At 39.7% G+C, this 23,837-nt stretch overlaps 1 protein-coding gene across 2 annotated transcripts in view; it reads left to right on the top strand.

Annotated features, from left to right (window-relative positions):
* Nucleotides 1-23,837, top strand: part of GLIS3 (GLIS family zinc finger 3) — a 257,387-nt gene that overhangs the window by 48,281 nt on the left and 185,269 nt on the right. For both annotated transcript variants that reach the window (XM_007065592.4, XM_043547249.1), the window contains 2 exons: nt 6,438-6,645; nt 12,502-13,627. In XM_007065592.4, the coding sequence (XP_007065654.2) occupies nt 6,438-6,645; nt 12,502-13,627 (1,334 nt within the window). The remainder of the gene's footprint in view (nt 1-6,437; nt 6,646-12,501; nt 13,628-23,837) is intronic.

The following is a 23,837-nucleotide window of genomic DNA, read 5'->3' as shown; positions in this document are numbered from 1 at the left end:
AGTGCATCACTATAAGAATTGTTTGGGTTTTCTGTGATGAATGGACAATGCAAGAATAATTAATTTAAAAAAAGATTTCGAAGATAATACACCATTTATTTAATTGGAAGACTGATTTGGATTTTTGGTGTGGTGTCTAATTCAGAATATTGAACATTAAAACAGTTTTGGCCTAGTTGGACATTTTTGCTGTACTATCATTTGTCGATTTTTAAAAATAGTTTACAGTTACAAAAACAAGATAAAATAGTTGCATTGTTAGAGGATATGATATGGGTTACATTACACAACTAGCAGATAAGAAGACTTGGGGACAAAAAATTAACTGGCTTTTACATCAACATCTCCTGCTAGAAGAAAATATGTTTAAACAAAAGGTCTTCTTCTTGCCTCTCAAAATGGTATGAGAATGATATAAACAAGAGGATCTATTTATCTGAAGTTCAGTTTGTCAAAGTACAGCAGTTAGATTTTCTTGTATTCTGTGCATATTGGCCACATTCTTGGGAAGATTGCAGTGATGTATTATTGCATGTCAGAGATGAGGGAGGCTTAGCTATTAACCAAATACAAAGGGTACAGAAGGAAATAGGCTGAGGAATGAGGAAATGGATGGATTAAAATATTTCCATAAAATATTTTTACTGTTTACACTCGTTAATTATTAATGTTAATTATTGATGGGGAAACTGGTTTGATTTACGTGTAGTATGTTCATTTGGAATAAATTATTCACTACTTATCTGCAATTATTCCTTTCAGCCAATTCTGGAACAATTCTGCCCTTTCCCCAGTTTTACACGAGTATGATTCCATTGACTTCACTGGAGTATCTCCTGATTTACACCAGTATGAGTGAGAGGAGAAATAGGATCCTCTTATCATTTCAAATAATGAATATTATTCACTATTTTATAAATGTTAGTTTTCCTTAGAATTCGAGGCCTAATCCAAAACCCACTGAAGTCAATGGAAAGGCTCCCATTGATTTCAGTTGGAGTAAAGAAGACAGGGCTGAACCTCCACTGAACCTGTGTCGTCATTTACATCTGTGTAAAGGAAGTGTAAAATGCTACCTTTCTGCTTCAGTAGTATTTTATACCCACCGGTACACTCACTGTGCATTAACAAAGGAACGTAAATAGTGAGAGCTGATGATAGCAGATTCCTAGTTGATAACTAATGTTTCTTTGATGGTAGAGATTGTGACCCCACCCCTTCTTCATAAAAACAAAAGCATAATGAAAAATTTACCACAGACAATATTCACTCCGTTCCAGTTCTGAGTTAGAGGAATTGAAAGGCAAAAGTTTCCCATTAACAGTGAGGTATATTTATGGCGTAGTCCCACCACTAAAATTTTCCTAAAAACTTCTCTCTGAAATGTAGGTTTTCTCTTTTTTCCCTTTCAGAGACCAACTGAATATTTTGAACCTTATCTTGCAGTTATTACATGCTCTTAATTCCCATCAACTTCAAGGGAGTTACATGCATATAGGGATTGCAAGACCAGACCCTTTACTCACAAGTGAAAAACGTAATGTATTGTGGGGCTTGTGTCTCTTTGTTTAACAGCTCCTTTTTGCACCAATCACCTTTCTGACTTTTTTGGCAGGTAAATTCCAATGAGCTCATGGTTAATCATGTATAAACAACAGTCTAATTGTATGGTTTCAAATTTTCATTTGACCAGCTAAACAAAAATATGGCCTGTCCCCCAAAAGAAACCTGATAATCTCATAGTCTTTGGTTTCCTGCTTCTCTCTCCTTGAATTTAAGAAAGTGGATGTTGTTATTGTTTCTTAACATTTCTAGAGAGTGGCATAGGGTGTGTAGCACTGAGGAAAATATCAGATCACATTTGCCAGGTTTCTGAGGCAGGGCTCTTCTTTTCAAAGCTAAAAAACAAGTTCACCGAGCTAAACTATGCATTTTCTTTACAAATCACTTTGTCTATTTTTCTTTCTCCTATATACAGAGGCTATTCAAGCATTCACAGTTGTGATATACTAGCAAATTACAGTTGGTTTCTTCTGTTACTATAGCATGCTTTTCCAGGGTGCTGGTTTTTTTGTTTTTTGGTTGTTTTTTTTTGGAAACCCATTTGTCTCTTATGGTACAGAAAACTCGTTGGGCTTCCCCAGGATGGACAGACCTTATAAAATGACGGCAGCTGATGAATTATTTTTGGTGTGGGGCTTAAAGGTGCATATTATTGACAAGAGGACAGGGGGCAACCTATGTTATTTTCCTGACTTGTTTCCAGTTAGAACTTAGCCAAAACATAGGAACATCTATTAAATAGTAAGTTCTTTACTCTTTGTTTAGGACTAAGTGCAAATGATTAGCCAAGAAAGAAAAAAAATCCCTCTCTGTTTTCTTTGGATTTGGTTGAGCCTCCCTGGGAAGAATTCATAGTAACCCCAGAGGCAGGTGTACGTAAGAACATAAGAATGGACATACTGGGTCAGACCAATGATCCATCTAGCCCAGTATCCTGTGTTTTGGCATTGGCCAATGCTCGGTACTTCAAAGGGAATGAACAGAAAAGGGAAACCATCATGCGATCCATCCCTGTCTTCCACTCGCTGCTTCTGTCAGTCAAAGGATAGGGACACCTAGAGTTGCATCTCTGGCCATCTTGGTTAATAGTCATTGATGGGCATATCCTCCATGAATGTATCTAATTCTTTTTTAATTCAGTTATAGTTTTGGCCTTCACAGCATCCCCTGGCAAGGAGTTCTACAGGTTGATTGTGCGTTGCATGAAGAAGTACTTCCTGTTGTTTGTTTTAAACCTGTTGCCGATTAATTTCATTGGGTGGGCCCTGATTCTTGTGTTATGTGATTGAGGAAATAACACTTCCTTATTCACTTTCTCCACACCTTTCATGATTTTATAGACCTCTATAATAGCCCCCCTTAGTTGTTTCTTTTCCAACCTGAACTGTCCCAGTATTTTGAATCTCATTTTACATGGAAGCTGTTCCATACCATTAATCACATTTGTTGCTCTTCTCTTTACCTTTTCCAATTCTAATATATCTTTTTTGAGAAAGGGTGACCAGAAATGCATGCAGTACTCAAGATATGGGCATTCCATGAATTTACATAGTGGCATTATGATATTTACTGTTTTATTATCCATCCCTTTCCTAATGGTTCCTAACATTCTGTTAGCTTTTTTGGCTGTCGCGCACACTGAGTTTCCAGAGCACTATCCACAATGACTCCAAGATCTCTTTCTTGAGTGGTAACAGCCAATATAGATCTCATTATTTCGTATGTATAGTTGGGATTATGTTTTCCAATGTGCATCACTTTGCATTTCATTAACATTGAATTTCATTGGCCATTTTGTTGCCCACACACCCAGTTTGTGAGATCGCATTGTAACTCTGCTTTGGACTTAACTATTTTGATTAATTTTGTATCATCTGCCAATGTTACCATCTCACTATTTACCCCTTTCTTCAGATCATGTATGAATATGTTGAACAGCACTGGTCCCAGTATGGGACCCTGAGGGACACCACTATTTACCTCTCTCCACTCTGAAAACTGGTCATATATTCCTACCCTTTGCTTCCTGTCTTTTAACCAGTTGCTGCTTCATGAGAGGACCTTCTTTCTTATCCCATGACTGCTTACTTTGCTTAAGAGCCTTTGGAAAGGGACCTTGTCAAAGGTTTTCTGAAAGTTCATGTACAGTGTATGCACTGGATCACCCTTACTATATGTTTGTTGACCCCCCTCAAAGAATTCTAATGGATTGGTGAAGAATGATTTTCCTTTACAGCCAGAGAGCTGCTGTTTTGATACATGGAAGCTCCCTCACTGGAGGTTTTCAAAGGTTTTCACCTGTCTTGGATGGTTTAGATCCAACAAATCCTGCATCTTCACAGGGGGTTAGACTAGATGACCCTTGCTGTCCCTTCTAACCCTATGGTTCTATGATTCTATAGGTAGTGCTAAGATGTGCTATATGGAATTATCTTTAGATACTCACTTTCAGGGATTCCAGCCTCCTTTCCATGAATGTGATCCCCACCCATAAAGAACTGTATAACAGTTTCTTGTGCTTCAGTGTTAATTTTAACATTTTTACTTAGAGCATTTCAGGGCCTGTTTCATGCTCTTTGACTGTTAAGGTGGTTTTTAATGCATTTTCCTTGTTCTGTAGAGAACAGCTTGGCAGAGTATTAAACTATGGCCAGTCAGATCATTAGGAAATTACTGCCATTCTGCTGTTAGATTAAGGATGGAAAGGGAGTGTGAAAGCTGCCAGTGCTTGTAATTGATATGTAGCCCTGCTGCCTTGTGGATTGCCCCTTTCAGGTTGCACAAGCAACACAGTCAGGTCAGCTGTTGGTGAAATCCACAGAGCACACACAGGTGCTGCTGGAAATGGTGATTCAGTCGGTGGTATTGTGGAGTGGGAGATAAGATCCAGGAGCTTCCCGATGTAAGGGGACCAAGTAGTAATGTTGATCACTGTAGTAGTTTTGTTACTTCTAAAAATAGGTAATGTTGGCAAGGAGCACTAAACCAATGCTCTAGCTTTGTGGTAGGGGTGCTATGCTGATGGATATGGTCAGATGGGATGAAAAAACTTGTAGTTGTTAAAGATTTCATGTTATTTCTTGTAAGAAGAGTATTACTAATCCTTATATCCCCATCAAATTTCAGGTTAGGTTATTAAGGGCTGCCTGATTTCTTTCCCCTTGTAGTTCCAATGGGACACAGTATTCTTCACTTCCCTTTCTAAATAGTATAGTATTGATACAGTGTGTCTGCTTAAATGGCTGTCACATTTCTCTCTCACTCACTCTGCATTTTGGTGGAAGGTGATGTGCTTACTATGTAAGATTTGTACATTAGTTTAGGTTTATACAGCACATTAGGATCCTTAAAGATAAACGACCCTGTGTAAATGTAAGCTATTTCCATTATTATTACTCAGATAAAGAGAAAGGCAATAGTTTAAAAAGAAGTGTAGAACTGTGAAACTGACATAAATAAACCTTACTCACTCTTTTTTGAAATGTTTGCCACATCATGTGGAGTTTCTTGAATGAGTTTGCTTTGATTATTTCCTCCCAGTTTTAAAGGGAATCTAGTTTGATCAGGAGGAGATTGAAGGGTATGGATTTTTTTCCTAAGCCTGCCGTTGCTATGAATGCCTTAACATGCCTTTTTGTGAAGTTCTGAGCACTCTTAATAAGAAACATACATCAGGGTTATATGCTAGAACTCATAGACAGAAGGTAGAGAATAATTTAAAACAGTAGTAAGGGACTTCTCATCGTGTTCACCCTGTGTTCTCCTTTCTGGCTTGTGGAGGATTTGGAACAAAGAAAAAATAGAGATATAAATAATTTTAGTACTTATACCTAACCGTAATGTCAGTGGAATCATTTACTTTATATCATCTGCCTTTCATGTACTTGACGTATTTAAACTCATTCATCTTCTCTTCTATGAACAAAAGTGAGCTGTTAAACTTCCCTTCGGTAGTCTTAAATCGTTATCTTTAGGACACAAAATATTCTGAATGTTTTGTGGTTATGTCCCACTTGCCTACACTCTTGATAGTTTCCCATACTGCTGTATAATAGTCCATCAATTTGAATCATGGCAATATAGATGAAAGGCTTTTAAAGAACTAGCTATGTCTGTGTGGTAGGAGGGAGCTCTGGGAAGTTCTGCTCTGCAGTGGAAGCCCTATGAGAAACTCCGACTCTCATAGAATTTCTCTCAGGGCTCCAAACTTCCATTGGACTGCAGGCTGCAGCGGCAGGTCTGTCCCACTTTGCAGCGCATACAACATGCACTCTCCTCTACACCTCTGCTGTCTGTGCGGGCTAAGGAGTTATGCGCCTGCCTTTATGCCCGGTCCTTTCATATAGCTAATGATACTAGCGGTGCAGTGGGTCTTCAGATCTGGGAGCAGTGCCTCTCCCAGCAGGATTATGGATGCAGGGTGTGCATGTGAGCAGACCCCCGGAGCTCTGCAGGGATGGACTCAAACCGTTCCCTAATTATGGCTCAACTATTCCTGGGAGACTTATCTCACTTTGAATAACACCGTGAAGGTGATTGTGTAACCTTCTTCAGAAGCTTGCTCTTTACCCAGATTGTTCTTAAAGTGGTTTCCCCAATATTGAACCTAGATGGTCCCTCTTGTTATTCAAGCATGTTCGTTCTCATTCTGTCCTTGTTTGATTAGCATGCGTAATTGATTCCATTTTAGAACATCGCTTTATATATTTGCAGAAAATTATAGGGCCCTCAGTCATCTTACCTCCCTATTAAGGATGCTCAGTTCCAATAATTTCTCCTCACTGGTACCATAGAAATGGTACATAATTGTGAATTCTCTGTTCTTGTCATGTGTAAAAGGGACATGAAAACTAATCTGTCTGATTTATTTTTAGGAGGTCTTGGCTGTGGGCCTCGGGGCAAGTCCATTGGAAAAGGCAGCTGCAACAATCTAGTTGTCACCAGCAGTCCCATGATGGTTCAGCGACTGGGACCTATATCACCTCCTGCAAACCAGGTCTCAACAGCATGCAACCAGATCAGTCCTAGCTTACAGAGGGCTATGAATGCTTCAAACCTGAATATACCTCCATCAGATACAAGGTCCTGAGTTACATTTCTTCTCTTCAGTATTACAAAAGAGCATATTAATTTTTCTGTCATTTAAGTACTTACCCTCATCAGAACAGGTTGTGTTTAAATGGAGTTACTCTGATCCATTATATCAGTGATGCTAGTCTGGATTTACACCACTGTAACTAAGGCTACGTCTACACTACAGAGCCTATGGTGGCATAGCTTTGCCAGTATAGTCCCCTGGTGTAGCTGCAGCCTACAGTGACAGAAGGAATTTTTCTGTTGGGGTGGGATCACTGCCTCCCTTAGTGACGTTAACTATGTCGACAGAAGCACTCCTCCATCAACATATCTGCATCTGTACTGGGAGTTTTGTTGGCATATCTGTGTTGGTCAGGGGTGTGGGTTTTGTTTCACACCCCAGGCCAACATAGCTATGCCCATATAGCTTCTAGGTATAGACCAAACTTAACAGCAGAACTTGGTCCAAAGCTTCCATGCTTTGTCGTTCTTTTACTGGATGAAGACTTTCATAACTGCAAAAAAATTACTTTTTTTACAATGAAAAAATTATGGCTCAGTAGGTGAGTTGTGGGATGGAAACAGCAAAACTCCTAACAATAAATCCTATTGGTGCAGAGTTTCACTGTATTTTATGTCTGGTACAGAGCTTTGTATGTTGTGCCAGTGCTTACCAAATTATACTAATGTCAAACTCATGGTGCAGTGTCTCCATGAATTTGTAAACTAAAATATGGCTATTGACATTGCAAATGAAAATATTATAGAATCATAGACATTAAGGAAAGAAAAGAACTGTTGTATAGACCACCTTACTGCTAATATAGCATGTCCCTGACAGACTAGTTGTATAAACACTTGGTAGAATTTTCAAAAGTGCCTAAGTGACAGAGGAAGTTGTCCCATTTTCAGTAACACCCAAGTCACTTAGGAACTTTTGAAAATTAGACTTAGGCTCCTAAGTGACTTAGGTGCTTTTAAGAATTTTTGTCAGTGTGTCTAACCATTGTGTTCAGTGCTGAAATGTATTTTTTTTTATTTACAAAATGCAACTGTTACTGTTTTTTAAAATATCTCGTACTGTATCTCATTACTTCACTGCAAGTTCAGGAGTTATCTTGAAGTGGTTAAAAACAATACTAGTATTTGGCTAGGTTGAAACCTTGTTTCAATCTATTTGTAAGCTATATTGTGAAGAGGGGATTTCCATCATTTTACCACTGAAGATTGTGCCTGTAGGGCCTCCATATGTTTGCTGACTTGCAAATTAACTGCTCATCCAGTGTGTGTCACTGTGAGCCATTCAGATCCAAGGCCATGCCTCTGAGCCAAAAGCCATCATGATTAGTGTGACAGCAGTCATAATGTAGTTACAGTTAAAGCCACATATATGTGTGTTGTATGTGTATATACTCAGGTATTTAAATGTGTCACTTTTATTGAGTTTAAGCTGTGCCTTCCAAGTATCCATTTTTAGGCTCTTCTTTTGCCGAATTGTAATTCACTTGGGTGATTTCATTTTAAGGAGACATTTGCTAAAGATTAACTGAAATCATCAGCCTGTCAGAATTCAAGGTCCTGTATTTCTCCTTTTAATAACATGGCAGTAACTAGCACCAATGGATCTCACAGGAAATTCCAATATTTTAACATTTGTTTTTGTCCCGCATTGGAGTGAAAAGTCAAAATATTGAAACTTGTTCCAAAAAGTTTCAATTCAGAAAAGTTGAAACGTTTCATTTTGGGTTAGTTCAACACTAAACCGCATCTGCCTGAGCTGCGGCAGTGTCGTATGTGTGTGTTGTAATTGGGGGCCTCGTGACCGCATTCTTCTGTATGAGTTGGGCTGGCCTATATCCCTTGTGATGCCCCACAATGCCATAGTACACTCTGGCAGCTCTGCCTGGTGCAAATTGATGTTGAAAGGGACCAAAACTAAATGTTTCATTTTGATTTTCCCAATGGGAGCAGGACTGGGACCTAGGAAGTGCAGGGAATTCTTTCAGGGGAAACAAAGAATGCTGAACTTAGGTGATCATACATGAGTAAAGGAAAACAAGATTTTCACACTTGTTTCATGTTTACTCCTAAGGTTCAAATCAGCAGTTCATATTGCAGCACTGTTGCATTTCAAATTATAGAGAGAATGAGTAATTATATTCATAAATAGAAATGCCTTGTCGGTAAACTTAAAAGATTCTGATCCAAATCCTCAGTTGGTCTAAACTGAAGTAAATGAAGCTGTGCCAATTTACACCAGCTGAGGATCTGGCTCTCTGTGTTACATAACTATGTCAGAACCTCCGTCTTTACACTAGTACATAGAGTGTCCCCTGTAAGTATTTACTCGTCAGCGTGGGACAGATTTTCAAACGAGTTCAGCATTTTGGTTGCTGACAATCTGTTTCTAATTGTGAACACTGAACACTTGACAGTCTGGCCACAATCTAGTTTAATTTTATAAAGTGCAACTTAAAAAAAAAAATTAGCAGGAGCATCCACTTGCATTTAAACCAGTTCAATATCTTTCTGAATGAGCCTGAGCCGGACGCACACATTTCGGTTTGTTCGTAAAGGAGGAATAGCCATGCCAAATGAATTAAACTAAAAAATCCCCAATTTTATTTTCTAGAGAAATACTCAACCTACCATGTAAAAATCAAATGTTATTACACTTTACTTGCAGACGGTAAGTACATCTCTGTTTAGGGCCAGAGCATAGTAGTATTCAGGGCCACACTGCAGCCTAGAACTTTTGCCCTTGCAGGTGCCTAAACAAAAGCAAGAGTTCTCCCCTTACATGAGTGTGCTGACTACTGGACCTTGGGACTTGGCATGCAGAAGCAACTTCAGGATGCTGCACAGCCATTTACTCCCCACTCTGGAACCGCTGGCTGAGGAGTGGCTGTGAATAGGTAGCTCCACCTCCTACCCGAACAAAGCACATCAGCTAGCAGAGCTAAGACAGTCCCTGGGAGCGGCAACTTACTATCTCCTTGGAGCAGGGAGGCAATTATGACTCCCTGAAGTGAGCTGTAGCTCACGAAAGCTTATGCTCAAATAAATTGGTTAGACTCTAAGGTGCCACAAATACTCCTTTTCTTTTTGTTTCTTTCCTGAGATGCTCCTGGAGTGGTTTGTCCTTGTGATATAGTATAGCCCTCAATGAGCCCAAATTACTGTTAGCTGACGCTTTTGATCAATTGACTCCTGACCACTGTAAAATGCTTGTTATGTTAAGCAACAGGAGAACTCACACAGGCCCTGCCTCCCGGGTTAAGGAGAGTGTTTCAGTAGAAACAAACACAGTGAGGATTTTTCAGCTGTAAACTACATAACTGTGTAGAATTGAGCGTCAGAAGCCATCTACGCTTCTCTTGCCCAGTGTTTCATACACTCTTCAAACTTTACTAATCTGATCAAAAGTTCTACCAGTCTCAGAGGTGAAAAGTTGTAGTATCAAGCAGAATCATGTCAAGGACAGCCAGCATACAATTGCATCATTTGTGTAATCTTTGGTAAACATTACCTCGTTCACTGGAAATATCACACCAGCCATTGTTTAGAGTCTGCTCCTGCTCACGCTGAATTCAGTGATAAGAATCTTATTGATTTAAATGGGATTAGGATTTGGCCTTAATCAAAACTGATAGCAAAACTGTGAACTATATATCTATATCTATATCTTTTTCACATACATTCAGTACCGGTACAACTAAAGCTGGAATTTTGGCTTTATTTGTATTGAGTGTTGCTCCTACTGCTGACACGATTGTCCCATTATGACATTAGTGTTGTACCTCTACCAAATAATAGCAGAATTCTGGGGCCTTGTAAATTGATTTCCCAGAGGAGGAAAGATCAGAGATGTGGAGTCTGGGTATACTCTAACTGTAATTTTCTTTAATTACACACATACCCCAGTTCTGAGATGAGATGGTCAAAAAGCATGCAGGGCAATCTCAGCCCAACACCAGTGCCTGGTTCCTAGGGCTGAACTCTTCCTCAAGAATTGACTCTAATCAGATACCAAGGCAGAGAACAATCTTTCCTGCTGCTTGCACTGTTCCTTCTCTCTTGAAACTGTATCTACACAAAGACTGTGCATAACCCAAACTGAATGGCAACGCAGCATATCTTCCCAAGAGTCAAAACTTGCTTGTACTCTAAGAACAAGAACTTGGAAGACTATGTGTAATAGCTCCACCTGGTACTGCCTGCCATAGCAATATCTGGAATATGTGCAAATATAAGATGAGGTTTATTTCTCTTTTTGTTTTTGTTTTCTTACTGTAATTTTTGAACAATAAAAGTACATAGTAAAATAATATTAACCAATTGTTTATGGCAGTATATGTGCGTAACATCCAGGTAGGCATAGTTCTTTAGATTAAAATACAGAAAGAAATGCTTATCCCAGGGGCTAAGTGCTCTGACAATTTTTTTCATTATTTAGTAGTTTTATTATGGTGTTCATCACAGCCTGTAAATGCCCGCCCTCCCCCTGCAAGCTTTAATTAATTTAGCCTCTGCCTTGTGCAGTAGATAAGCTATTATTCTAATTTTCCAGAGGGGGAACTGAGACTCAGAGAGACTAAGTAACTTGCACACAGTCACACAAGAAGTGAGTGGCAGAACTGGGAGTAGAAGCCAGATCTCCTGAGTACTGGTCCAGTGACTTTGCTTCTTAAAACACAAAATGGGCAATGAAAGCAACAAATCCAGCAATTTAACTTGAACCCACATGCTATAACTATCTTAACCAATGATATCTGCCTGTATGTCTAGGTACTTATAAGGCCCCCATCACCTCATCTCTCTTTGAGTACTTCACAAATATTAATGAATTTATCCTCTTAACATCCTCAAAGTGGGAAGTTCTATTGTCCCCATGGTACAGATGGGGAACCGAAGCCCAGAAAGATTAAGTGACTTGCCTAAAGTCACCAGGAAGTCTGTGCTGGAGCTGGGAATTGTAGCCCCACCCTGCCTCTCCTCCTCCTGCCTCTTTGAGGAAACCAGCGCCATTATTGGCTTAAGATGTTAGGGTTACACTTAAGAAATCCCAGGTATAAGCAAATTTCCTGATATTTCTGGGAAGAATTTACTTGACAAGATTGGGAAGATGAGAATTTCTGAAACACTTGTTCTGACTTAGCTGTGGAAACATCATAAAAACAAAACTAAAACTCCTCAAACTGTTGCTCTTCTTTATTTTAATTCACTTACTGTGATTTTGTACAGTTAGATATTATCTGTATTTTAACCTTGAGTTATATCTTTAAAGAAGAATGATATTTACCAGCTTACCTCCATTACAGACTATAATTTCCTTTGAGTTTAATATCTATTTCTCTGCTTATTCATCGGCTTCCAACTTTTCCCACCAACACCTGCCACCAAAATGGATGGATAGGCAGGTCAACTCAACAGAAGTTAATATCTGTTTAATAAGAAGTGGAAGCATAATGTTTTGCACTCAGGGCCTGCTTGTGCTTCCGTTGAAGTCAATGACAAAGTTCCTTTGACTTCAGTGGTGCAGGATCCAGGGGCGTATAGAGTAACTTTCATCCAAGACTCTTAAAGTGCTTTACAGATTTTCAGTTGGCTTCTCAACTATCCAGTGTATGCATGCAGTGCCTGTGTGTGCCTGCAAGTGTAGTAACTGAGCAGGCAAACCTTTGAAAACATAAAATTAGAGGGCACTTTTTAAAAAATTGGCCCTGCTATGACACTTTGTGAGACTATGCCAACAGAGAGAAGATAGAAGAACCAGTACATTAGTAATATATAAATTTATGAACCGAACTTTTAAGGTGACTTTCTAAACCCCTGCCTTTCTTTTTCCTGCCTTTATTCCAGGTCCCTCATGTCACGTGAGTCTCTGGCCTCTACAACATTAAGCCTGTCAGAAAGTCAGTCAACGCTGAGTGTGAAACATGAGTGGTCTCATGGGTACAGGATTCTTCCTTCCCTTCCTTCCAACCAAGGATCCCAAAATGGCAGTGAGCTAGGAGACATACTGAGTATACCATCTGGAACATCCATGTCCAACAACAGTGTATCTAACTCATTACCCTCTTACTTGTTTGGTATGGAAAATAACCATTCCCCTTACCCGAGCCCTCGCCATTCTTCAACCAGATCTCATTCAGCCCGCTCCAAAAAAAGAGCCCTCTCTTTGTCTCCATTGTCTGATGGCATTGGGATTGACTTCAATACAATCATCCGTACATCCCCAACCTCTCTGGTTGCCTACATCAACGGTTCGAGAACATCACCAGCAAACATATCCCCGCAGCCTGAGGTCTATGGGCATTTCTTGGGAGTAAGAGGAAGCTGTATTCCCCAGCCTTGCTCTATTCCAAACACTCAGAAAGGTCTTCTTGTGGCTAACAGCAACATCACCCTCCCAGGTTATGGTGAAAATGGGACTGTGGAATACCAGCGGATGCAGCAGTTGGAACAAAGTAGCTTGCATTCGGCAGTCATGAACAACATGGTGGTTCAACAAGGTATACCTCTGATAGACAGCCAGCCAATGAGCATGTTAAAAAGTGAACGTGTGGATGATTTTTCAGGCAGCACAATTGACATGCCTCCTCCTCCCCCTCTACCACCTCCTCCACCACAAGGTCCACCACCCCCTTACCATGCACATCAACACCGACATCAGCATGACCTCATAAACCATTCCCATCAACTTGCCTTGCCTTCCTCTGCCCAGGGCCCTCTGTTGGATGAGGATGGTGAATTAGATGATTTCAATGGTAAACACTGCTGTCGCTGGATAGATTGCAGTGCTCTGTATGACCAGCAAGAGGAACTTGTGCGGCACATAGAAAAGGTTCATATAGACCAGAGAAAGGGAGAGGACTTCACTTGTTTCTGGGCAGGATGCCCTCGAAGATACAAGCCATTTAATGCCCGCTACAAACTGCTGATTCACATGAGAGTTCATTCAGGAGAGAAGCCAAACAAATGCACGGTAAGTCTAAAGTGACAGATCCTGTCGGGTAGAAGTACAGTTCACTGCTTATGAAAGTTTAGATAAGGTTCAATTCTGCACTAATTTCTGCTGGTGGACAGAATTTAAAAAAAATTAGAATGAATGAACGACTGCCCATATTTTCACCTACACAGTTAGGGAGAGGTGTTCTCTAATATCAACTCTTTACATTTGACCAGAAATAACTTTTTCTGCCTATCTGAATTATTTCTGAATCCAACCTGAGAAAGACATATGAGACTTTCATAAAGCAAGGAGTAGATGCCATGAGAGTGTGAACTTGCCTGCATGATAAGTACTGTGGCATATTTATTACTGGTTGTAATTAAATTGTCTTGCCTTAGGTTAACACTTTTTCCATGAGCAGTTAGCCAATATGCAAGATCTTGGTGGTTGTTTCTGTTAGGAGGAGAAATAGATGATGGAGTCAGGTATTTCTCTGATGCAATCCTGTGTGTTTCTAAAGCATGTACAAAAATCCTGTTTCCCTGAACACAGTAGGACTCAAACAACAGGAGATAGCTTTTTCCCTGACAGTTCTACATATCTTTCAGCCGGCACTCTACTCAAAAAGCATTCTCTCCAGGGGTTTTCGCAGGGTCACTCTACCAGTGCTTTTCGGGCTGCGTCTGGGGCTACCTTGGTGCTGCTCTGGGTGCTCCTTCTCCCTCTTAGAGATACACAGCTGCAGGCAAATCAATCCCCCCTACTTGCATTTACATTCAACCCACAGTGAAACCCTTCTGACATCATAGATCAGATTCCTGAGCAGCCTTATGTGTGTCCTATGTTTTGGGTGGTGGCTTCTAATCTTTCAGCTATCTTGAAACAAAAGGACAGTTAATTTTTCCCTCATCTAGCATGCATGGAAGGCAACTGTTATGCCTCCCAGCGTCAGTGAGGTGTCTCCCAACTTCCAGCGTAACACCTCACAACAAAAGAACATATATTTTCTAGGAATAACTGCTGATGGGTATTCAACTAGAAGGAACTTACTGGGTTTTCTCTATATCATGTGGAACATAAATCAATCCAAGGAAGCTATTGTCAGTCTGCTTCCAAGTAATTGTTTGTGGGTGTAATACGTGGAGAGGAATTCTTCACTTAACATTGTGAAAACCAGTAAAAACCTTACAGGGTGTAATAAAAACATTTGTAAGACTAGTTAGTGCTTTTTTGTCATTGTAAGGTGCCTGAACTTTTCATTGTGACTAAAAGATGCAATATTTATGTCACACCTATCAGAAACGCTAAAAATGAATTAATGTTTTACAAGCACAATGTAACCCAAAGGACAACAGGAAGGATTTGCTGCATTGCAGAATTTTTTTTTCAAACTTAAAATGAATAGCATTTCTTTTACCTTAGGATGATTGTGTATAGCAAATGTTCCTGAACCTGACGCACTCTGTGTATATAGCATATTCTTCTATGTCACTGGAAGCATGAAATATAATGTGGCAACACAAAGCACAGTTATCACTTATGGAAGAGAATAGGCAAAATGGAGACATGTTTTTTGGGTTTTTTTTTAAGTTGGTGCTTTCCGATTTTACAGGATTTCTGCCCTATGCATTAATGTATAATTGCAGGTGTTTTGAATTATGCCTGATTAATTTGAGAGACAAACATACCATGTCTCAACTTATTTTAGTTAATAGAGAAGGTGCTGTTCTCCTGTGCTCAGTCAAATGATCTTTGCAGCTGCATCCTGAATGGATGTGAGTGGGGCAAGATTGCATTTTTCAAGGCTAGAGAAAAGGATGTTGCAGCAATTGAGAACTGAGATGATGAGAGCTTAAATGAAACCTTTAGGTGTGTGGATGGATAAGTAAGGTCATAGCTAATGGACACTATATGGAAAGAATCTGCAAGGATTAGATATAGCCTGGATATGAAGACTTAGAAGTCTGAGTCAAAGGTAACAGGCAGGATATAGGCCTGTGTGAAAGGCAGGATATCGGAGTTGTCCAGAATGAAGTGACCAAGAACAGAGGTGGTGTGCAGGGTTTGGGGGAAAGAAAGGAGGAAGAGTAAGAGCTCTGTTTTAGTCATGTTGCTCTTGAGCTGATGGCTAGACATCCACAAGGAATGTCAGAGACAGGCCAAGATTTTAACTTGGACAGAAGGTGAAACCCTGGAGTAGGGAGGTAGATCTCTGAGTCATCAGCATATTTATGTTTGTGGAGAAATAAAGCATGGAGGGAAAAGTGAGGGTGACCAGGAACAGAGCTCTGTGGAACCCCCACAGAAAGTCAGGGAGTGCAGGCAATGAGGAGGAAAGGGGGAAAGGAAGGTGAGTTGAGGAGAGGGAGGAGGTCACATCATATTTTGTCAATTTTCTCTTGAAATAAATTGACAATATCCTGTGTTGAGAGAGAAGTTGAGGCAGGAGGGGCGGGTTTGAGGAGTGATTCTAAAGTGTCAAAAAGGTGACTGAGATCATGGGCATGGGATTCAGTGAAGCTGGATATTTAACTAGCAAGATGGCAGAACTGAAAGAGGGGGAGAATGAATTTGTAGCGGAGGAAGTCAACCTGGTCATGGGATTTCTTCCAGAGGTGCTCAGCAGCATGAGAGCAGGAACAGAAGAAGTGGGTGTTGAGGGTGAGCCAGGGCTGGGAGTCGGCAGACCCCAAAGAGTCAAGGGTGGAGAGCGACGATTGGAGAGAATCAACAACCATAACAATGGAAGAAAGGGAAGAGAAGGCAGGGAGGAGAGGACTGAGAGCAGATGAAAAATCTTCAACACCGATGAACTGGACATCACAGAAAGGTTGAGTGACACGATGTGGGGGCAGGGCACTGATGGGTGATGCTGAAAGAGACCAGGTGATGGTCAGAAAAAGGGAAGTCAGCAACGGAGAGATCAGAGAGAGAGAGAGAGCCGTGTGGGGTGAAGATCAAGTCAAGTGAATGGCCCTTTTGGTGACCTGGGATGCAGGTTGAATTAAGAGGTGAAGGCGAGGAGACATGCAGCTATGGGTTGCACAAGTCATCAACATGAAAGCTGAAGTCACTGAAGCTGAGTGTGGGAGATTGTGAGGAGAGGAAGAGAGAAAGCCAGGAGCTAAAATAAGAGGGAGGAGGAGGAGTTGGTGGGTGTAGATTACAGCAACATGGAGAGGGAGAGAAGAGGAGTGAATTGGAGTCTTGCTCAAAAGAGAATAAAGAATGGGAAGAGGAAGGAAGGGGGGGATTGGAAGCACCAAGAATGGAAGAAGAGAAGCCCGACGCCACCACTGTGGTCTGAGCAAGAGCAGGAAATGTGAGAAAAGGAGAGAGCTCCATAAAAGATGGCAACTGCAGATGGCATGTCAGACCAAGGGATCCAGCACTTTGTCAGTGCCAGGAGCTGGAGGAAGTGAGGTAGGAAGAGGCTGTGGATGAGTCTGATCCTTTTAGAGAAGGAGTGGGCATTCCAGAGACAGTAAGAGAAGGAAATGAAATAACCCTCAGGCAATAAGCTAACCACATCGTACTGCATGAACATTTCAGTGAAATAATGGTTCTTAGCACCAGGCAATTGTCTGCAATGGAGAAATATCCTCCTTTTATTCATGTGTCAGAAAAGGCCATGGTCAGTACATTCATCATCCCATATTCTGTGCACCTATCTATTGGAGTCCATTGTCAATGTAATATGTGATATATTTGACTATTTTACGGAATCTCCTAGTATTGTAATGACATTGCTTTTCAATGTACCATCAACACAATATAGGTTCAAAGATGCTTCTAAGCTATATTACGCCAATGCTAACAGAACTAATGCAGACTCAGATCCATAATTAATTGTTAAGGTTAAGATGAACTAGAGAATTCAGTTTTCCTTCCTTCAAATAACCTTTAATAATTCTATGCTAAGTTATACATCTGAAAAAAAATCAAGGAACTGCTAAACCTGCAATATTGTATCTTCCAGTGATTATAAGCATCTAAGTGCACAAGGTTACATAGGTAAGGTTAGGGCCAAGAAAAAAATTCTCCACTGAATTAAATGGATTTATACCAGGGATGAGCTTGTTTCTTTATGTTGATGAAATAGAGGTTTGGAGTAGTATGTAACATATCTCAAGACGAAATGACGTAGCCACTGATAGCATCTGGTCATGACTAAGCAGTCTGCTATGATTCTGAAAGATATAGTAAAAGTAGCGTATGCTATGAGTCAACCAGCTCACAGTAGATATGATGAGCGGCGAATGACTGTATTTGTTAGATTCAAACTTAGTGACATGCACTGGGGATTTCATTCCCGAGAACCCAGAATATAATTATACTATCATACCAAGAGCTAATAGCCATGAAACAGTGAAAGCAACAGTTACAGAAGTCTACATAAGAACACAAGAACAGCCATGCTGGGTCAGACCAAACGTCCATCTAGCCCAGGATCCTGTCTTCCAACAGTGGTCAATGCCAGGTGCCCCAGAGGGAATGAACAGAACAGATAATCATCAAGTGATCCGTCCCCTGTTGCCCATTCCCAGCTTCTGGCAAACAGAGGCTAAAGACACCATCCCTGCCCATCCTGGCTAATAGCCATTGATGGACCTATCCTCCATGAATTTATTTAGTTATTTTTTGAAACCTGTGTGACTATAAGGAAGTGATCATACAATGAAACTAGAGTGTAGCGGAAGAAATTTGCAGACTGGTCCTGACTAGACTTACTGCTAGTACAGTGAGTTGTTCTGCACCTGTCTGAGCTACCCAGTAAGTTAGGCTTCCTGTATAGATTTGGCTGGATCTACTGATGGAACTGCACATTCAGATTAGGCACTAGAGTTGGCTGTCCCTTTCCGGTACATTTTTTCAGTGCTACTAAAAATCCCAGTACATTTTTTTTTTTAAAGTTGGAGAATGCTTCATGCACGGGAGGGATTTTTCCCACTGTTGATTGTGTTTGGAGAAGGAATTCCATTCAGTGTTTGTTAACACTTACTCCATTCTCCAAAGGCTAATTAGAACTTCCGTGGGATTCTGTCCTAACATGTAAATCTGTGATGGATTTTTTTAGGGGCTCCTGTTGTTATTTGCCAATTACCTGGTTAGGAAACCAAAAGAATCTTTCCAGGACATTACAATTAGGACAGTAGATTGCCTTTATCTAAACTTATATCTAAATGTAAATGTTTCACATTTAAATTTGGCCAGTGTACTCCTTTATTCACTTTTATTTAGGAGAAAATAATTTTTCTGAATAAAAAAAATTCTGGTTTGATGGGTAAAGATAGACAACTGAATCAAAAATTGATATTGACATGCCAATGGCTATTATACCTGTGGTTGCCATTAAAACCCCCAGCAATGTTTGCCAACAGTTGCCACATAGCAGTATTTGAGGTTTCCAGTTTCCTCCGATATTAGAAAAGGCAAGTTCTGTGGTAACTGTACAATAGCACTTGGCAAATGCTGACTTTTTAATGACTTTTACTGTACATGTGAGTTTATTTCGTACCCTGTGTTTCTCCTACAGTGGATGCTCTTTGTACTTAGATGTTCAGCGGCCACGCATGGTATTTAATTAACTTTCTGCCAGTGTTATGCAAATGATAAGCTTAAATATTTTACCTTAATGTAATAATAGAAGTATGCAGTTAGAAATTTCAGGCTCTCTCTTCACATTTTGATACAGCTACAGTTGAGGTGCTCTCCCCCTTTGAAACAAAATACAGCCTTTCTGCTTTTAATAACACCTGAACCATCCTCAAGCACACTACTGCTCTGAAAATTAATCTTTCCCGTGCCGTCAGACATTGCTAAGGGCATGAACCAGGCTCTGCCATCCCTATCTGTCTTGGATCGCTCTTTGTCCTCTGTGTTGTTAAGTCCAACAAGTGTTCCCTCTCTGAGTAGTTTTTGACAGAGGGATTCTTTCAATCAGTCCCTTTTTCAAGTTTCTCCAGATGCCCAATGGCATGCCTACCATGACAGATGCTCTGGCTTCATTCTTAACACTTGTCCCAGACACTTTGTCTTCTTCTCTGGAAAATCTTTGGTGATAAGAGGTCATTGAACTCTGTGACAAATCTTGGCATTTGTTATAAATTCATTCAGTTTTTATACCTCATATTTTCCTGAGGCATTTGCTTTAGAATGCATTTAGATATCTGTGCCTTTTGGTGGATTTCCAGTTTTCACATCCATATAGTAAGGTGGAGATGACATTTGAGTTGATGATTCATAGTTTGGTCTTTAAATTGTAGATTTTTCAATTACCAAATCTTGTTTAAGCTGGTAAATACAGCTGCCATCTTGATAAATCATGACATTATTTCCTTCTGGATAGTCCCATGGGCTGCTATGGCTGTTGTTAATATTTTTGAAGTGTAGGATAATTACAAAAATGTTGAATTTTCCTTTTTATCTAATATGTTTGATATGATTTAAATAAATAAAATTAACAGTAATAGCCGCCTGTCAGGTCTGAAACAACATCAACTGAACATCTGTTAAATATCAGAAATATCTTGGCTTCCAGAATATATCACATGACACGTCAGTCTAGCAAACACATAAAACAGTTGATATGTTAACGAAGAGAGACTAAGATCTTAAAACACTTGAGTGATTACTAAATGAAACGCAAGGAAACCTCTTCTATGGTGTATTTATGTATTTGTCTGAATAATAGCTGCTCAGAAAATTTCCATGAAATGAAACTTTGATGAAAATCAGAAACAATTTTTTGCAAAATCTTTATGGAAATTCTTCCATTTTCTAATGAGATCCAATAATGTACCTACATGCATACAATATACATTATGTACAGCATATACCATGCATTCAGTGTGTATACTACGATATCTATATTATAGGGGGAGCTTGGTAGCAGCCCCTATATTGAGGTCATCTAACACTTTCCATTATAAAAGATTTCGGCGACCTTTTCTGAGATGTTCTAAGACCTCCACTGGACTTTTAAATTTGGCAGGGAGAAAACCCTCAGGCCAGAGATGTTCCTTTTCTTTGTCCCATGAAACTCTGTTCAAGTTTGGCAGAAATGTAAACTGTTTAAAAAACTGCTTTTTCTGTCTCATCCTTGCATTCCTGAGGAAAATGTTGTCAATGGGCCAAAATAACAACTGAACACAGATGTTGTTAAGAGTTGGACTCATGCTGCTAGCAAAGCCACAGGAGCTACAGCAACAGCAGACACTGCTCTGGGAATGCCTGGGAGCCCACTCCCCAAAGGTGAATGGACAGCAGTACATACCCTCTCTGGGGGTACCACGTCCTGCAGGCGCTTACCCTACCCCCCCAGGAGAAGAGAGAGAGTCAGTTCAGGCTCCCTGTGATCTGCCCATGAACCTAGCACATGTAGCCAGTGGCTCACCCTCAACTCTGTGATGGCATCCTTCTGCTGCTAATGTAGTTAGTTCTGTAGTTCAAGTGGCTGACGACGGTGCTGCGTTGCTGGCATTTCCGCATTCAAACCTCATTGAAGATGCACGATGAGGGGTTTATTACAATCATACATATTAGAGTTTGTTTATACCTTTTAAAAATTAGGAAATTATGTATGAAAAAAGGTTTAAAGAACGTTATTTAGGTTACACAGTCAACCATTTGAAAGTTCGGAAGTGCCAGGTTTATGGTTGCCCAGGCAACATTAATCCTGCCCCATATGCATATGCACTGGTACAATTTTCAATTATACGATCATGTAGTGTTTTTTCCACAAGGCCTCTGTCTCATTCAGCACACAGGATGGACATGCAAGGGACAACCGTTAAGGTTGCCCAGGCTACTGTAAACCTGGCATTTCCTAACTTCCAGGAGCTTGACATTGCAATCTAAATAATGTTCTTTTAACACAGTTTTGTTTGCTTGTGAAATAGATAATGTAGCCACAGAGCGGAACAATTAGTGAGACACTACAACTACTCCCAATTACTTGTGTTAGATGTTTTGGTGGGATTTTCAAAGGAACTTCAGGGAGTTAGTTGCCCAAATTCATTGTCAATAGGCACCTTACTCTCTAAAGTAATCTAAAAATCCCAGACTTGAGCCGCAAAGTATATACATATAGTTATCTATGCTATATATAAAAATACAGAAAGAAGTCCCAGATGCGGCACTGTCATCTTCAGAGTGGTTATTTGTGATATCCAGTTTCACATCACAGAACACACTTTAAGAATCTTCCATTTGGTGGTGTTTTAAATTCCATTTCCCAAAAGGAAGTATTTGAAACGGTTTACCTGAAAAGCTGTTCTCTGTTTTAAAGACTTTAATCTGTAGAAAATTCGTGTCCAAATAGGCTTCTTTTCTGTTTCACTGTAACTCAGAACATGAATGTAAAGTATCTAAAAATGTAAATGGAATTTCCAAGTAGTAACAACACTTTTTCTGTCATCAGTACTATATTTTTAAATAATTACTTCACTTTAGAAAGTGGGTGGGTAGCAGTACACCAATTTATATTTGTTGTTGGGTTTTTTCATTCCCTTGTGCTGTGTTTTAGAGGAATGTTCTCCAGATTTTCAAATGCTTCAATAAAGCTTTTGTCAAATAAAAGTAGAAATGAGCTTGAAACAAACCTTCAAATCATGAATTATGGATTTGGTTCTAGAGTTGGTTCCCAGTTCTGTCTCTCTCTCTAATGGGCCAAACAAAAACCCATTATCTGATCGCTCCTGAACATAGGGTTTGGAATCTGGATTCAAACTCAAACCTTCCCAGATTTCAGAGGACTTAGATTTGGAGTTTGGATTTGGCTCATTATAGAGTTAGGATTGAGCTACAAATTCTATCTGAATTTGGTTTTATATTTGAGGGTTCAGTTCAGAGGTATGTCTGAATATGCATCAAAACATTAGGATCCAACTGCCTATGGTCCTGCCACAGGATCCAAACCACCTGAATATACAAAATTGGGCTGGAGCTTTAATGAAATTAGATGTATCCATTAGTTTATGATGAAAACAGATAATGGGCCCAATCCTTCAAACACTTCATCTTGTGAGTAGGTCTTACTTAAGCGAGTAGCTCCATTGACTTCTGTGGGCTGCTCGATAGAATTGAGGACTAGTCATGCGAGTAAGAATTTGTGGAATGAGGTTTCTATTTCCTTGTAACTTCCAGTCTCTATCTGGGTTGCCAGCTTTACCTTGCCCTTGGAGAGCAATGCTTGCTTATAGCTGAAGTTGTATCAGGAGTGGCATGAATAAATGATGAAAAATAACCCCAAACAGCTTTTTCAACTTTCCATTTATTGATAGACATGTCTAATACATTTCTAGAAAGATAAATAATAAAAGCCATTTGGATAAATTGAAGCCCCAACTATGATACGCTGCTTGTATCCCCCAGATTCTGTTTGTTACACCAGAAACAGACAGAAGTGACCCCCACAATATAGATAGCATTTTTTAAAAAGGAAGACGTAAAAAATTACTAGTTAATAATACTGTGAAATATGTCTCTTACAGTTTTAGCTCAAACAAAAATTGTCAGCTTCTGCTCAGAGTACTGACAACTCATTTGCTAGGGATTAAGCTTTTAATTAAGAATTAATGCTCTATCCCATTGCAAAGAACCTTCTAGACATGTGACACTTTTGATTTATCCCAAGTGTTCAGAGTGAAATTCAGTGGTATGCACAGTGAAGGACAAATATGAAGGTTTAGTTGTGAATATGGGTCTTAAAAAGTAATGTTGAAGATCAAATCTTATAGAACAGCTATCTGATTGTTTGTATAGAATAGTTAAGAAGTGGACAGTTGCCATATTTTTTGTGTATGTGCACATGAATAACTTTCCATTAGTTAAATATGTTGCAAACCAAAGGCAAATTAACTGCTCATAAGGGTTTTGATCACAGCTCCTTATTTAAAGTTCAGGTAACCTTAAATTTTTTTTTCAGCATTCCAGTTTAGTTTAGACTGTTTCTGCTAATAGTGAAATGAATGTGTATAACATAGTGTTTAAAGAAATACAAGTGAGGGCATTGATCCTGCAGATTCCTACAAGAATACACTATATGTACATGAACAGTCCCATTGACTTCAATGGGGTTCCTCATGGGCATGATCCTGCAATCAGTGGCACACTTGTTTAGTTCAGTTGATTTAAATGAGACCACTCAAGCACATAAAATTAAGCACATGCATAAGACTTTGCATACGAGGCCCCTGTGGGTAATTCCATGCATGGATTAAAAAAATCTAGGGGTTAAGAA

Source organism: Chelonia mydas, chromosome 5, assembly GCF_015237465.2.
Source record: "Chelonia mydas isolate rCheMyd1 chromosome 5, rCheMyd1.pri.v2, whole genome shotgun sequence".
In the NCBI taxonomy this organism is placed as follows: domain Eukaryota; kingdom Metazoa; phylum Chordata; order Testudines; family Cheloniidae; genus Chelonia; species Chelonia mydas.
Note: the sequence above shows the minus strand (reverse complement) of the source record. Positions and strands in the feature narration are given on the sequence as shown.